This window comes from Microchirus variegatus, assembly GCF_963457635.1.
Source record: "Microchirus variegatus genome assembly, chromosome: 16".
Lineage (NCBI taxonomy): Eukaryota > Metazoa > Chordata > Actinopteri > Pleuronectiformes > Soleidae > Microchirus > Microchirus variegatus.
Genome location: NC_139817.1, coordinates 11,994,720 through 12,012,959, shown reverse-complemented (window position 1 = coordinate 12,012,959; position 18,240 = coordinate 11,994,720). Strand labels below are relative to the sequence as shown.

Here is an 18,240-nt window from a genome sequence, read left to right as displayed (position 1 = left end):
GGGGAAGTATCAAATATTGACACGACATTGTGAGAATGAGCTCCGAAATGTAACCATGTGTTCATCATTAATGCACGGATGTCACGAGACAAGGTCTTTTCGCATTCTGACGACCTCCTAAAATGTTCCAGGCTGAACGAGAAACTGGGTAAAATGTCACAGAAATGTCAGCGCGATCGTCCGCAGACTGTTTATCGTCGCGGCTTGGGCTTTCCTATGATACGTGTGGAGGAATGTAAACAGCCGTGGCGAGCAATTACAGCCTCGTTATGATTTGTTTATGACATTCATCCGCGGTCCTCGACCTTGTCGATGATGTCACGACTGTTGATTTCTTTTGTGTGTGTGTGTGTGATTGTATCCTTATCGGGGTCTCTGCAGGTTTCATCAAGTCAAATTTAAGACTTTTTAAGACATTTTTAAGACCATAATGAATACAATTTAAGACCCATTTCAAATCCGTACTGGTAAAAAAGTACAAAAGACATGAAGGAAAATTGGAGCCACAAATGGTTGAACTTGCAATTCGGCGTATAGCTGTGGGCTTTCATTAAGTTTTCTCCGCTGCTATGCTAAGCTGTAACACACCGCGTCGCGCGCACAGCACACTAGCTAGTGGTGCTCGATAAATTCTCACCGGGCAGCACAGGTGACCTACTTTAGTTCCGTGTTGCAGTTGTGTCATCGCGTCCTCAAAAATAGAAACATTTCAAAGTGAGACTGAAGTTTGAAAAGTTTGAAATAAAAGTAACGTTAATAGATTTTTAAGACCTTTTATGAGATTTTAGGAGAAATTTAGAAATTTTAAGGCCTTAAATTCTAATTATTGGATTTAAGACTTTTTAAGACTTTTTAAGACCCCGCGGATACCCTGCCTTATCTGACGTCCACAGTCCACAATCTAGATCACAGGTTTTTGCAAATCTGCGTCACACAAGAGTTATCCCCTCAGTACAAGATGAATGTGCTACGCCATTCATTCGCCAGCCTCACCGGACAGGCCCTGTGATCAAAGTCAGTCGAATCCTCCATGATGATTCACCCCCCACCCCCGTTTGGGTCCAATGTCAGGATCAGAGACTGGAGCATGGGAGACAGCATACTCAGTCCAACAAGCCATGTAACATTAATTAGCAACGCCAGATCCATTGCACATAAGGCCCATGAATCCATCTGTGTGCAACACACACACACACACACTGACCAAGACGAGGCAGCTGCGCTGTCACCGTGTGTCTAATACAGATGGACAGCGGGTGAAGAAACGATTGGATGCAGCGAGACATCAATTTAACTCACGGGGAGGTTAAGAGCATCAAGATGTCGATGAACTCCGTTTGTGCTGGGTTCACGGTGTCGTCGTGTCTCTGCGGACAAGGCAAACGCAGCCCACTTGGGTTTCCGCAGTAACGCAATCGCATGACGAGACGCAGTTCTACACCACTCGAGAAGTGAATCTTATAAAATAATGTGCATTTTATGTTTCTCTAGCGGCAATATAGCACAATCCACCAAATGGTTCAGTAGTACCTTAAAGTACTTTGTTTTCATGTTGTTATTTTCCTCAGTTTCAGTTCAATACAGAATTGCTATTTTGATTGTGTTGTTGGAAAAGATTCATATTTCTTTGTTTCTGGTTTTTTTGCGCCTTTTACTAATACTTTTATAATCCCATTTCCTTTTAAATACAATTAATTGAATATGCTTATCTTAATTAACAGTCCTTATCTGATTCTGTATAAATTTAGATGTAAACGAATATGAAAATGCTTTAAAAACCTGCATTGATGGACACAAAAAATGCAACTGCAACAAGATTTAAAGATCATCCAATCAGATGTTCCCTTGTATAGGGAAACATCAGTTAGCCGTAACTTGGAAACCAGCGTTATCATCAAAATGGACATATTTTACACACATAGGCATTGTTTTTGCGTCTGATGCATACACTCACAATGTTGTTCATTCGACACAAAAATGACTCGGTGTGCCATTACAGGCATGTTTACACAGATGAAGTTGGAGCTCCAAAGAAAAACCCTGAGGCTTTGTCTTTGCCCAATGATCCCCGTGACTCCCTTCATATATATATATATATATATATATATATATATATATACGTACATATCCCTCGATCCACCCTTGTCCTTCTGAACCCTGGTGGTGAAGGTTCAATTTAAAAGAGACTAAACTCCAGCATGGCTCCTCCGACCTCGGTCTGTCTGTCTGCCCTCACTGTGTTTTGCTTAGTTTAGGCCAATTTACTGCCTGCAGTTACACTACTGTTACCAGTGGACTGTCAAGCCACCGTGAGAATATTCCCACGACACGCTCTCACCATTTCGCAGCTTCACGCCGACACCGAAAACCAAATAAAACAAAAACCTGAGAAGGGCGTGCACGAAACGCTGCCAACCGGGCCTTATTGACAACATTAGCTTTACAGCTTTACTTCTGACACCGGTTTGTTGTGATGCCCCATCATCATCATCATCATCATCATCAGTCGGATTTGAACGCCGTTTGGACGAATCCCAAACAAACCAAACAGAGCTGTCCGTCCACTCACAAGGAGCGGCCAAATCTGTGCCTCCTCTCTGTCCGAGACTGTCGGCCTGACTGTGGTCTCCTCTGCTTCTTGATTGATGACTGCTCTGTTGGCCAGGAGAGTCATCTCCGCTCTATTTATTTTACATTATTCTTATTATTTTTTTGGACCCAACCTGTCGCTGAACGCATGTGCGTGTGTACGTGTGTGAATCTACGCACACGAGGGAACAGGGTTTTTTCCATGTACTCGGTTGTCCAGGTATGTGTAATGAAATCTTGTGTTCTGTTTTGAAAGCCATGGGAGTTCCAGTCATTTTAACATTTGTGGGTTATGTTGTTTTTTTTTCCTCTCTCTCCACTCCTACCACTTCTACCCCTTTCCCTTCCCTGTTACCCAATGGCGTTCCCACTGAATAGTTCACCCAAAGTTACTTACTGCTTAATTTGGAGCACTTAAAAATGCACACAGGTTGTACAAGATGGAGAACAACCAACATCTTGACCTTTATCCTTCCATGCAGACTATTGATCCTGACAGGGTCAGTGTTTAGGCCAGAAAAGCAATACAAGTACACACACACACACACACAAAGGCTGTTTTCACACCTAATAGTCCGCTTGACTCAGTACGATTGGGGACTTTCACACGGCACTTTAGTGAAATGACCCAAACCTTTGAATAACATATCACCTCCTCGTCTGAATCACGAATTACTGAAGGAGAAGACGAGACAAACAATGAACAAGAAAACTCACTCATCTATTGGTTAATGCGGGGCCGACTTCTGTTTCCATATAAGAGCATCAAATACTATCAGTCTTGGTTTTTTTTAATTAGTTTTACGCGAACACAGACACATATATTACTGTTCAAACGTTTCGGGGTCACCCATACAATTTTTTTGTGTTTTCCATTAAAAGTCAGACTTTTATTCATCAAAAGAGTTGCAAAATGGATAGAAAATATAGTCAAGACATTGACAAGATTAGAAATAATGATTTTTATTCAAAATAATCATTTTGCCCTTTGGTCAAAGAACCAGCAAAACTGTTTTCAGCTGTGCTAACATGATTGCACAAGGGTTTTCAAGGGTTTTCTAATCATCCAATAGCCTTCTAATGCGATTAGCAAACACAATGTACCATTAGAACACTGGAAATGGGCCTCTATACACCTATGTACATAATCCATTAAAAACCAGACGTTTGCAGCTAGAATAATCGTTTACCACATTAACAATGTATAGAGTGTATTTCTGATTCATTTAATGTTATATTCATTGAAAAATTTCTAAGTGACCATAACCAAAACATCAGCACCAACGTCACAGTTTGTGAACTTTTTGACAGCTGGAAATGGGCCTCTATACACCTATGTACATATTCCATTAAAAACCAGACGTTCTTTATATTAATTTAATGTTATATTCATTGAAATAAAGTGCTATTCCTTCAAAAATAAGGACATTTCTAAGGGACCCCAAACTTTTGAAAACAGTACTGTAGTCTGAACATGTTTATTGTGCAAACCTTTTGGCCGTATCACTCAGACTGAATTGATTGGACACCAAAAAACGCAACTGCGATAAGATTTAAAGATTATCCAATCACAATTTCTTCAATTTGCCGTAACTTGGAAACAAAAAAATGAGTCACATCAGTCACTCTTAATTCAGTTGGGTCCAGTCGGAGAGGAGATCGACAAAAACTGGATCAGATTACAGCAAAAAGAAAGTGTGTCTGAGAGAGAGAACCTAACCTGCTACAGCCTGGGTGTGTTATTGCAGGTGCACACGAGCAGACACAGCTGTTAATTACCTCGACGTAGCTCCACATGTGGAGCTGCAGTCACACGTGAACAGCCACATACAAGTGCATGTCGGTATGCCAGAATATACAGATTAGAATTTATCCAGAATATACAGATTAGAATTTAAGCATCAGAGGAAAACACTCGAGTGCAGGAAATACCTTCTCACTTAACTAAATACACTGATTGAATCCGGTGTTTGCTTTGGCCTTTTTCGCCGCATGTGTGCTTTTGCATCACACGTGCGCGATTTGCGGCTGAACTTAGTCATCAAGCTCATTCACTCCCATTGATTCTCAGTTCAGTGACACACTAACAGCGGATTTTTTCTCAAAGGTTCAATCATTTCTTGGCTCTCACGGTACAAAGGGCCACGTGTGTTAAATTAGATCACAGGAAGATTGACGCGCTTAATTATGTGCAGCGGTCACATTTGCCTGTCCATTTAATCCACGTCGGGCGAGTGCCAGGCTGACACAAGAGAGACAATGAGACCTCGTCTCTGTCTGTCCGTCAGAGCGAGTGCCGCTGCAGCTTGTCATCGCAGCACATCGATCACATCCCGTGCTGAAAATGTACAGAGAGGGTGATGAATATGCACTGTCAGTGCAGTTTGAGGACTTCGAGTTTTGACTTTGAAAGGTTTTTGCTCATATTTAAGGAGAATTATGTTCATGTAAGTAAGTCAAGAGTGGTTTTTAACACTCCTGTGTCACAAGAACATGTTTTTATGTGTTAATGGCTGCATTCACACCAGCCCTTCTTCATCCATTAATCATTTGTTACTCGGAAAGTCCAGTTTGTTTGTGGAGGTGCGAATGCGCAACTGAACTCTGATGCACACCAAAGAAACGAACTATAACTACTATCTCTTTAGGTCCTTTTCAAAGTGAAACACACACAGGAAGCGGACTACAAGGCAGGGAATTGTGGGTAAACACAACCAAAACATATGTGCGATTGGGGTCACTTAGAAATGTCCTTATTTTCAATGAATATAACATTAAATGAATCAGAAATTTGTCAATGTCAAATTGTATAGGTGACCCCAAACTTTTGAACGGTAGTGAAGTTTACATCTTAATGTATACATTTATTGAGATAATGAATCAGATAAGGATTGCTGTTTGAAAGCCTATTCAATGGGTTGTATTTGGACTATTAAAAGGAAATTATTAAATTTCATTATTAAAGTGTATCATAAAAGGCTAAAAAAAAACTAAGAAATATGAATATAACAAAAATACAATTCTAAACTGAACTAAAGCTGAGAATATCAACGGCAAATCATGTAAAATTTCAAAAATCGAAGGAAAATTTTTTTTTTTTAAAGTGTGTTATATCTCAAAGTGTGTTGCACAATTGATAATCTGTTTTAAATTTGATTAAAATATATAAATAAAATAAATTTAATGATGGACACAAGCTGCTATTTTGTTGCATCAAATGATCATGAGAGGCCACGTCCAAACACAACCTTGGCTCTAATTCATTCATTTCTTTCAGTGGTGCCATCAGGCGTCTGTAAAAACTAACAGTGCATCATTAAAAGGAACCGAATCACAAATTAAAACACGCGCTGCTACTCCGTGTGTGTCATTTTAGGCTGGGATGTCAGTTACTCTAACAGTGTTACACCAATAAAAGGAGATTTAACCATTAGCGGGTTCATATTTTCAAAGCAACACGAGACAACTTCATTCAGCACAAATAACATAATTGCCGCCTGAGCTGCACAGAGAATGGCCAAAAATAAGCAGAGAAATCACTCTGAAATGTCACTGGAGAAAAAAAGTCTGGAAAATCATGACAAATTGTGCCAAAACACAGACAAAGAACAACAGCTGCCGTGAGCGAAAAAACGACCGACTTAACTGAAAAGTATACATAGCAGTTGAAAACTGACATGCAAAGGCACAGAAAACACGACTCACCTTTTTGTTTTCAATGGCAGTTTAATTGAGTTTATCCAAAGTTAAAGTCCTTTTTCATGAAGTGTTGATGTGACACCTTTTGTGCCGGAATCTAACAAGAACCTGAGTTTGTGACATATATCCAGACTGAGCAGTGAAACCACTGCCAAACATTATATATATATGTAAAAAAATAATACACACACTCGAATATGAGACTGTGTAAATAACAGTCATATCTGTGCGAGGGTCACTGCTATTCTGGGGTTTGTGTTTATCGTGTTTTACAAGATGAGACAATTTATGCGTGTCATCATGTGTGGAAGCTGTCAAATAGTTCACAAGCTGTGACGTTTGTGCTGATGTTTTGGTTATGGTCACTTAGAAATGTCCTTATTTTTTTAAAGAAAAGGACTTTTTTTTTCAATGAATACATCATTAAATGAATCAGAAATACACTCTGTACATTGTTAATGTGGTAAACGACTATTCTAGCTGCAAACGTCTGGTTTTTAATGGAATATGTACATAGGTGTATACAGGCCCATTTCCAGCAACCATCTCGCCAGTGTTCTAATGCAGTGTTTTTCAACCAGTGTGCCGTGAGAGATCGTCAGGTGTGCCGTGGGAAATTATCCAATTTCACCTTATTGGTCTAAAAACATTTTTTGAAAACAAATAATGAATTATCTGCAAATAATATGGATATAAATATTCAAGACACTTTGATAAGAATGACTAAATTGTTAATATAGGCTACAGAGTATAATTTTTTTAACATTTTTGTTTGGTGGTGTGCCTCTGGATTTTTTCAATGAAAAAAATGTACGTTGGCTCAAAAAAGGGTGAAAAACACTGTTCTAATGGTACATTGTTTACTAATCGCGTTTGAAGGCTATTGGATGATTAGAAAACCCTTGAAAACCCTTGTGCAAATATGTTAGCACAGCTGAAAACAAAAGGGCAAAATTATTATTTGGAATAAAAATCATTATTTCTAATCTTGTCAATGTCTTGACTATATTTTCTATTCATTTTGCAACTCTTTTGATGAATAAAAGTGTGACTTTTTTATGTAAAACACCAAAAAAAATTGTGAAGGTGACCCCAAACTTTTGAATTACGTTACAACTGTGCGACGAGTCTTCAGCACTAGAGTTCACTTATTAATTATTTAGGATTATTGTGAGATTTCCTTGTTTTTAAATTTGCCACACACACACAGACACACGCACGCACACACGTACACACACCACTCCCCCTTCTGTCCTGATGGTCCCAGGATGTGGCTGAATCATTAATTAGCGGATTATTGTTACACTGATAAGAGATATCTCTCTAAGCACAAACTCACCTGATACGATCTGTGCAAACCCAGCTCCTTCTTTATTGTTACCGTAGCATCCTCCTCGTCTTCCTCGATCCTCGCAGCTGCGGTCAGCACATTTTTTTTGTTTCCCTTTGCAGACGGCCTCACAGGTAAGACTCCAAATGTTCTCTTCTTCCTTCTCCTGAACCTATGGTGGAAGAAACAAAAAAAAAAAAAGAGCCACATATGAAACCCATTCTACAATCTGTCATCAGAAAATCAGGGAGAACACGAACAGGGCAGAAATGGATTTCATCTGTTTCTCCATCTCCCCCTCACGGTCTGAGCGGCACTCGCCGTCACTTGCCGTTAAGCCGATGAGCACGGATTTCAATTGCAGATGCAGATAAGACGACAGAATCGGGACAGACGTACTGAAGGATTCAGAACAAAGCGTCTCAGGTTAGTATTTTGGGATATCAAGCAGTGCCAAAGGAGACGTGAGGTTGACGTGCGGTGAAACGCAGAGCCCCCTTCTCTCGACAGATACGAGCCATTATATGAACTCCCCAGAAAAAGGAAGCCGCTGTCAGGAAACATATTCTTCTAACCGTAAGCCAATATTGTATCAGCAAAATAACACAGCTGGGTTCGGGCGCTGAACACAGCGAGGAGTGTTTCAACCCTCTCACATGAAACAGGTGACTTTATACTGGGATTCCGGGTGGTCCAGCTGACCTGTCTCTTCTTAATAAACCGCTAAGTCAGAGGATAATTACGAGCCGACGTCCTGCCTGCTACCACTTTTGAAAAACGTGTGTGTGTGTGTGTGTTTGTGACTGTATTATTGGATGTGACACATGTGATGAGCTTCCCATAATAGTCATAACACCATGTAGGTGTATTCTTTTTCACACACACACACACACACACGCACAGCTGTGTCTTATTTGCCAGAATCCAGCAGCAGATACAGTGTGAACTTTAACACACAGATTCTTGACATTCTTTCACGGGTGTGAGTTACTCTCCGACGACACAAACCGGCGCTCTCGGGGCTCAGGTCTCCCGACTTTGCCGCACACAGGTAAACTGTCACAGAGGCAGCCGGAGTTGAGCCTCTCCAGGAACAGTGAGTCTGTTATATTCACCGCACGCCGCCCCCGGGCTTTTGCCTCTCTCTCTCTCTCGCCTGCACACCGAAGCTGTGTCAGCACATTTTGCTGTTTATGACGGCTCCTGGAGAGCCAGGTTTGTTGCTTCATGTAAAAGGAATGGCAAATAAAAGACGCAGCACTGGCTGACTGTTCCATTCTGGGCAAAACCATTCAATGACTCCATAGCAGAAATTCGACGTGCTTGAATGTTCAGTACCAGTCAGTCAAAATTGTGGTATTGGTATACAAAAACGGTAGATATATACACTACTGAAAGTTTGGGGTCACCTTTCACACAGAAATGTCCTTATTTTTGAATAGCAGCTCTTTTTTTCAATGAATATAATATTAAATGAATCATAAACACACTCTATACATTGTTAATGTGGTAAACGACTATTCTAGCTGCAATGGTTTTTAATGGAATATGAAAACCCTTGAAAACCCTTGTGCAATGATGTTAGCACAGCTGAAAACAGTTTTGCTGGTTCTTTGACGAAAGGGCGAAATGATTATTTTGAATAAAAATCATCAATTCTAATCTTGTCAATGTCTTGACTATATTTTCTATTCACTTTGCAACTCTTTTGGTGAATAGAAGTGTGACTTTTAATGGAAAACACCCAAAAATTGTATAGTTGACCCCAAACTTTTGAACGGTAATGTACATATACATGTATATGTCTGATTTTTTTCATAAAAATCCCACAAAGTTTAAATACAATACATCTTTTTGTGTGTAATCCAGCTAAAAGAAACACAAAAATCACCCCAAATGACCTCTTCGATGGAGGTAATAATTACACTGTGTGAGTCGTCCAAACACATCTGCAGACATTCACAGGCTCTGCTGAATCACACAGGTGAAACCTAAGCTGTGGGGAGTTTCTAAAATGTACTACAATTGATCAGGGGGTTGATCTCATTCACATCCGGCACTCCAGTCCGTAGACGGGGGCCAGCAGTGTCTCGCCTGATACCTGCAGAAAACTGGATTCTATTATCATCGGTGCGGTTTATTTTACATAGCTATTCTCAGGCTCAGCAGAGAGTCAATTAGCTTCCCACTTTGGAGGCCAATTGCTGCCCACATGGCAGTATATTCTCTTAACAACAATCACACACACACACAGGGTCACTTTCTTCAAAATATCACACATTTGAAGTATTTTGAGTGTATATGTATCAGTATATATGTCTTACAAGCACAGTTCATGTGCTTTTTTTTAAATAATAAGTGAAAAAAGGGAGGAAAACACTCAGTCACGGAGATTCAGACTCACCATCCAAACCCACGACGACATCAAAAAGCATCCTGTCACTGAACCCAGCCAGACCTTCCGCACTTGTCTTTCTCTGCAAGAAAAAAAAAAAAAAAGAAGCCAGAGTTATTAGTAGGAGCTCATATGTCTGCCATCTATAACCGAGAGGACGAGAGACTACATTTCAAGCTCGGGTTATTTCCCCCCCCCGCTTTCACGCAATCATGCAAAGTAAACCCTCGTCCTCTGCATGTCTTCGATTTTCAATCATCCCCTCACTCATCCCCGTAGCTCCTTCTCCCTCTCTTTTTTTTTGTCTCTGTCTCTGCCTCTCTGTAATAATTCTCTAATAACAGGATGTCACATTTGACCTTCCAGGCAAAGAAGCAGCAAAGCAGTCTGCAGATTTGAGACTTGATTTCTATTGCCTGCACGTTGTCCTGTTGGTGAGCGCGACATCTGCACTTAGCCACTGAAATAAAAGTAGGACGGAATAAGTTCAGCAACCTGTATTTCCTATCTGAAGTTTTCCTTCGAACTCAGTCCAACAGAAGACGTCCGGGAGCCACAAAATGATGATTTCGATCTGCTCTCCAGCGAGAGGACGACGCTGTCTGCAAGCGATTGCGAGGCACAGGCCTGCGTCCCAGGAAGCATCTGTGTTGACAGTGTTGTTGTTGCAAAGAAAACAACTCTGTGTGACTGTTTGCCTTTGCTTTTTGCTATGCGTTGGTGCACACGGGAGATACGGTAACAGTAGTGTTAAGTGTGTGGGAGGAGGAACAGGCAGCAGCCACTGGCAGGACTCACCGGCACATGACAGATGGTGAAGCCATACCTGCGGAAAGCCTTGACACGAGATGCTCCTTGAGAGGCGCGCGAGTGCACAAGGCAAGGAACTATAGAGACATCAGGAAATATATAGAATTTCCTCACAGCCGGAGAAGACATCAAGCAACGTCTGCCTGTGACTGAATCTCTGACAGCTTCTTTCTCGCTGTACTGAAGCTCTACCTCAGTCTCAGAGTAACTGAGCTTGTATTACATCAGTTTAAAAACTACACTAGCGTTCAAAAGTTTGGGGTCACCCATACATTTTTATTGTGTTTTCCATTAAAAGTCACACTTTTATTCATCAAAAGAGTTGCAAAATGAATAGAAAATATAGTCAAGACATTGACAAGATTAGAAATAATGATTTTTAGTCATAGTAATAATTTTGCTTTGGTCAAAGAACCAGCAAATCTGTTTTCAGCTGTGCTAACATAATTGCACAAGGGTTTTCAAGGGTTTTCTAATCATCCAATAGCCTTCTAACATGATTAGCAAACACAATGTACCATTAGAACACTGGAAATGGGCCCTATACACCTATGTACATATTCCATTAAAAACCAGACGTTTGCAGCTAGAATAGTCATTTACAACATTAACAATGTATAGAGTGTATTTCTGATTTATTTAATGTTATATTCATTGAAAAGTGATTTTCCTTCAAAAATAAGGACATTTCTAAGTGACCCCAAACTTTTGAATGGTAGGGTTATATGAACGATTCTTCTTTTCTCTGCAAAAGAGAACTCCTCTGCAGCCACTGCGAACCTGGTTGCCTCATTCTTGGACATCGCTCGCCTGTTTTCCTGAAATAATGCTCCCACAGAGCTTGTTAATATGCACTTTGCGTTTCTCCGCTCTGATTGGCCCGGACATGCTTCCTGCAATTATAAGGGAGGAAGCGGGGGTGAGGGGGTCACAGCTTGCTAAGTTTAGCCCTGTGGACAAAACCCCATACTCAAAACCAGCGTCCACTTAGATTGTGCATGTTTGGTTAAATGAGATTATTTAAGTGCAAGAGTGCAGCAGCGCGGGCCATGAGAGGAGCTGGTGTTCACCTGCAGATGTGATGGTGATGGTGATGAGAGTCTGATGTGGATGTTGACTCATATGGGTTTTGAAGAACACACTCATTGTCTGTCTCTCCAGTCTGCACTGATTCTTAAAAATATGACTCCAGTGCTAACAACCAAAAAGATTTAGTGATTTCACTTTGTTTCTAATCAAGCAAAATCAGCCCATGCCCAGACACAGTACCTTAAAGTGATACTTGTATAAAAGTACAATTATGTTCCCGGAAAATGACTTTGGTAGAAGTTGAAGTCACTTTTTTATTATATCACTTAAAGTATTATGACATTTATTGTACTTATGTATCAAAAGTGATTTTCTGATATAAAACGTACTTATATAGGGTATGAAAGACGTGTGAATGTCAAAACTATAGTGTAAAGCATTTCATCAAGACGAGAAAAGCTTTATATAAATACAGACCATTACCTACTCTTCTTCTTCTGATTTTATTTGGTAGTAACGGGGAACAAAGATAGTTAGAGGAAATGTAGCGGAGTAAAAGTGAAAGTTGCTCAAAATATCAATAACAAAGTAAAGCACAGATACGTGAATTTTGTATTACAACACTGCCGAGACAAATCTCGAAAAATGGCAGTAATCATCATGTACGGCTGTTTTGAGCGGTGAGATTTTCACCATTTTCTTCCATACCCACACTAGCCACTCGTGAGCAAATAGATATTCAAATTAAAAACCTTACCCTTTCTGAATTAATATTAGTCAATAGAGCTCTGTGAGGACTCACTCTGCACGATGAATACACAGTGGTACGTTTCACAAAAAAATAGACAGCCCGTTCCAGAAAAGCCAACGAGCACATGAAGCTCGAGTCTGTGGACGTCTTTGCCACGTATATGCCATCTTCAAACCAAATGACAGGCAGTGCATCTGTGAGATGCAGGCGGTGGCTTTGATTGCTCTCTCACTCTCTCTGTGTGTGTTTAAATATTACCGCTAAAAAAAACAAAACACACACGCTCAATGAATCTCTCTGTCCTGCGGAGACGTGCTGGCGCATTCAAAGATAACACCGCAGACCTACATGACGAGCAGCAGGTCGAACGCAGACGGTCAGATGCTGACGTCAACATCAGGACCTCGGCGATGATGTCAGTGATCCACTGCAGAGCACAGAGAGGTTCTGTCTGTTGTGTCACACATCAAATGTTACTGACTGGCAAACATTGACACACACAGCAGCAGCAGCAGCAGCAGCAGCAGCAGCAGCAGCAGCAGCAGCAGCAGCAGCAGCAGCAGCAGCAGCAGCAGCAGCAGCAGGTGTAAAAATGGTCACACCTCATTTACAATTTGACTCCACTCTGTGTGCGTTTAACTCCCTCTGCACTAATTGACAAATGAGCACAGCCGCCGTTTTATACATCTTTATACAATCTTTAAATAATTACGGAAGTTAAGAAAACAGTCACGATTCATTTGGTTTCGCCGGTTTCTCAAGGAATGGACAATTTGCCTTTTAAAGGGATCGTTTCATTAAATGACAGAGGGGTGTATGAGTTAGTGTGTTCCATATAATAGTATTATTGAAAACTTAAGCATGATTTACACATTGTTGTTAAGCTACGGACATTTCACAGGAGGCAGATTTACTCCCAATAAGACAATCATCTCATCATCCTCCTCTTCCTCACACACTGGTATAGTGAAATTAGATTAAGATGGAGCGAGAGATAATGTGACTCTAGTTATTATTATTATTATTGTGTTGTTATTTTTCCTTCATTTTCTTAACACAATGCCTCAACTCCACCTGGTAGAACAGTTTCCACCAAGTACACTCTTAGAAATAAAAGTGCTCAGTAGAACCATATAAGGTTCTTCGGCTTGTCCTCATAGGAGAACCCTTTTTGGCTCCAGCTAGAACCTTTTTATAAAGGTTACACCTGGAACCCTTTTGGAGGGTTCCACCAAGAACCCTTTTAAAACCCTTTATTCAGGAAAGGGGTTTTAAAGGGTTCATTAGTGTTACCAAGAACCCTTGAAAAACGCTTTCTTCGGGAAAGGTATTTTAAGAAGCAAATGGTTCCAGGTAGAACCTCAGCCCTTGAAGAAGGACCCTTTTGGAACCCTTATTTCTGAGAGTGTGCCACCAGAGGAAACTTACTTACCACTGGTGGTACATGTACCACAGTTTGAGAACCAAGGTAACTAGGGCAGAGATCTCAAACTTATGCCCCCAATCAATTTCATGCGGCCTTTCACTTAATATCAAACTGTAATGAATCATTTCCGTCAGGTTTTTTTCATCATTTACAAACACCTTTTGTATCATAAATACACATATTTGTGGTTCCATATCAAAACAGACACTTTTATTTTGAAATTCCGTGAAATATTGTAACGAAAAACCATTTGTGCGACGTAATTACGGAATCGTTTTCAAAAAGTTTGACTCCTTTGGGTCACGTCACTGGCCCCTCCTGAGTGGACAGGATGCTGAGTGACCCCCAGGTCATTTGAGTTTGTGACCCCTGGACTATAATGTAACAGACTGAGTGTGCAGTATCTAAACACCCATTTAAAAAAAAAAACAATAAATAAAACTGTACTAGGCCTTTAAGTTACTCTGGCAACAAGAAGAGATGGAAATCTTAAAGACCACAACTTTATGAAAAGGGGTCAAGAATACATCGACTAATAAATACTATTCTTAAAGGTGCCATATGTAAGAATGTGGCCCAAAACGGTTACTACATTCAAATTCAAAATACCGAGGTCTTTTAGGTTTCGTTTTTCTGACGTAACTGGAAACCCGTGGTTGCTCGACAGCAGAGACTCTACTGACTGCAATGATCGGTAGACGGCGGTAGGTGGCGCCACATGCCAAAACATGATTTCAAAACATAAACATGATTTGCAGTCTGCAAAAAAAAAAATTGTATGCAAATATTTTGGCTGTACTGTTGTTGTTGTTGGTGAGTTCAGTTTGTTATATGAACATTATTCCTGAGTCTCTGTGACATATTAGGAGGATTTTATGGCCAGTTGCTTTAGATTTATTACATAATGCACCTTTAAAGACAACATAATGATGAGATAAAGGCTTAAGGCTACATGTTTCTAATCAGATCAGGCAATAGGATGCACTCAGAGATTCAAGTACACGTTACTGATAAGCATCACCATCACCATCATCATCACCACCAGTAACTTGCTCCTGCTGCTGCTGCTGTTGTTGTTGTTGTTGTTTTTGCTGCCAACACCGACAAACACACTGTGGTTGAATCATAATGAGCAGCAGCAGAAACAGCAGCAGCAGCTCGGTAAACAAATCAGTATATCCACTGAAGCGGAGAGAGACTCATAATCACAACAACCGTAGAAACACTCCGACCATCAGCATCGCCGCCGCCGCCGCCGCTCAAACTGCGCTGCGTTCGGATAGAACAGGAGTGAACTCACCGTTCTTCTTCTTCTTCTTCTTCTTCTTCTCCTCTCGCTGTCCAAACCAACACGGTTCCTGCCGTTCACCGTGACAGGAGAAGCCTCAGCAGTCAGTGCTCTCCTTTATTTGCAAGTGTCCGCCAATGTCTTCTTGTGTCAGAGTTTTTTTTACAAGAGTAGAACACCAGACTTTCTTTTTTCTCTCTCTCTCTCTCTCTCTCTCTCTCTCTCTCTCCTCAGGCTGATTCAAAAAAGTGTCCTGTCGACCTGCGCACAGCAGCGCCCACCTCCGGCGGCTTGGAGAAGTGCACATCAGTAACAACCTGATAATGGACAGTTGTTCACCAAAAACTCAGTCCCCTGTTGCCTGTTATTTAATGACGAACACCGGATATTACTGCAGAACACACACATTACTACTAAAGAAGATTTTTTTATATATATATTTTTAAAACTGTTCAAAAACAACTTAATAAAAGATAAATTAATAAAAAAAAAATAATAATAAATAAATAAAAAAACAGGATAACTGATATTTTTCTTTTCTTGTAAGAAAGAAAGGATAGTGTTAGCGTTATGCTTTTATGTTGAAGTTGTTATGCGTTTCCTATTTGTTATAATAAAAGTGAATTATATGAATGAATTTACAGAACATAACTGTAAATCAGGGGTCTCAAACGACACGCGAGAGCCAATGAGTGTACATTTATGACAACATTTCACAGAATTTCAAAGTAAAAGCGTTACGCACAGTTATGTGTAAACATATTTATGATTCAACCTGCAAACAGCATATGAACAACTGTAATAAAGAAACTAAACATGATCATACATATATATATATATCAAATTTATATTATTTATATTTAGTATTATATTCTGTCTATGAATGAATAGTGAAGAATAGTGAGTGAGTAAATAGAGCCAACGTTTCCCTTGTTAATCAATCAATTATATTTTTATATAGTACTTTTAATAAAAGAGTAATGGAACTCAAAGTGCCTCACGTGATGCAACAAGGCCTTTTAACTCCACCAATAATAAAGCAAATAAAACAAGAGATCATCAATCTCAATCATTTGCAATGAGAAAAGGAGATAAAAAGCTAATGACTGAACAAAAATAATAAAAAGAAGAATATGTAACAAATGAAAATGCAGTGAGTAAATGAAGCTACTTCATAAAGAGAGTGTGTTGATGGAACTATGAATATACAAGTATTAGAGTATAAAATACAATGATAAGGAGTTACAACCCTGATAAATACATCAAATGAATCCACATAAACAAGAGCTCCCTCAGCCATTAAACATAAGATATGATTTATACTCCACAGCTTTGATTGTGGTCACTGTTCAAGCCTTTTATTTGAAATGAAAGGAAAGCTTCGTGCTTATTTATGACTAATCCAACGAGAGGATAAACAAATAACAAGCACTCTTATACATAGAATGTGTGCAAAGACAAAAGGGGGAAAAAAAGCTTACAACTGATTCTGGAAGTATATATTAAAATAGTTTTGTGTTAAGAGACTAAAGTCTGCCCAAAAAAAATAATAATAAAAAGATTACAAAAAAAACATGAAAAGGTCCTGATAAAGACAGTTTGGCATAAAAAAATAAAATAATAAAACAATAAAAATACATTATCTTAGATCGGATGAGCACAAAATGAATGAAGCAATTAAGCACATTTTAACATGGTTGCTCACAATAAGATAAGCATGTCATGCTGGTTATTATCACAACTAGATCTGTCTTTTCAATCACAATACTCCTGGGCTGAATTTAATCCTTTACCAATGAGTGCATTCGTTTACTGGGAATCATTAAATACTATATTAATTCAAAAGAATTCAAAATATTAACAGCCAAATAAAATGTTATTCTGTTTTACTTTTGCCATATCTCAATGATTGTAAGGTGACTGCTCACAAATAAATATACTTAAAATCTTAAATAATCCTAATTTCTACATCTTGCATTTGCTTGACGGACACATGGCGCAGATGTAGTCCATTTCTAATGATGTTTAAATATTATGTGACCCCTGAGGGGTTCAGTAGGTCATTGCAGTAAACACGTATTCTACGAAGAAGAGCTGAACGTTTCACCCACATAAATGAAAAAAAACCCAGCACAAAAAGAACAGAACTGGAGGAAAAAGGGTCTAATAACAGTGGTACAAATGTACACTTGCATTATCAACCAAAAATAACTAAAATAACCAACAAAAAATTGAATGAATACACAAAAATAAAGCCTACAGTGGAGCCTCTGACCCAAAGTTATTTCAACAGAACACAGAGTAATCAGATGTTCTCCAGATTTAATATCTGAATGGCATACTGTATGAATTTTCTGTAAACGGACACCAGAGCTCGACCCCCGGGTCAGACATTGACAGTGTGGGCATGCTTCTTGCACAAAGGCTTGTCCTTTTTGGAAAAGAATGGCTGACCTTCCAGATTAGTAGAGCAGACCTGAGGAAAGACACAAAGATACAGATTACAGTGTTGTTATTCACATTCTATTCTTATTTCCATGTTGCTATTCATATACACTACCGTTCAAAAGTTTGGGGTCACCCATACAATTTTTTGTGTGTTTTCTATTAAAAGTCACACTTTTATTCATCAAAAGAGTTGCAAAATGAATAGAAAATATAGTCAAGACATTGACAAGAATAGAAATAATGATTTTTATTCAAAATAATAATTTTGCCCTTCAGTCAAAGAACCAGCAAATCAGTTTTCAGCTGTGCTAACATAATTGCACAAGGGTTTTCAAGGGTTTTCTAATCATCCAATAGCCTTCTAACGTGATTAGCAAACACAATGTACCATTAGAACACTGGAGAGATGGTTGCTGGAAATGGGCCTCTATACACCTATGTACATATTCCATTAAAAACTAGATGTTTGCAGCTA

General features: G+C 39.4%; 2 protein-coding genes across 3 annotated transcripts in view; both read right to left on the bottom strand.

Moving 5' to 3' along the window:
* Positions 1-7,760, bottom strand: part of bmpr1bb (bone morphogenetic protein receptor, type IBb) — a gene marked incomplete at its 3' end in the record, with an annotated part of 78,030 nt that extends 70,270 nt beyond the window's left edge. Inside the window, exon 1 of the mRNA XM_083902157.1 lies at positions 7,628-7,760. The remainder of the gene's footprint in view (positions 1-7,627) is intronic.
* Positions 7,761-17,697: 9,937 nt separating this feature from the next.
* Positions 17,698-18,240, bottom strand: part of pdlim5b (PDZ and LIM domain 5b) — a 36,342-nt gene continuing 35,799 nt past the window's right edge. For both annotated transcript variants that reach the window (XM_083902936.1, XM_083902937.1), the window contains exon 13: positions 17,698-17,793. In XM_083902936.1, the coding sequence (XP_083759062.1) occupies positions 17,704-17,793 (90 nt within the window). In that variant the 3' untranslated portion in view covers positions 17,698-17,703. The remainder of the gene's footprint in view (positions 17,794-18,240) is intronic.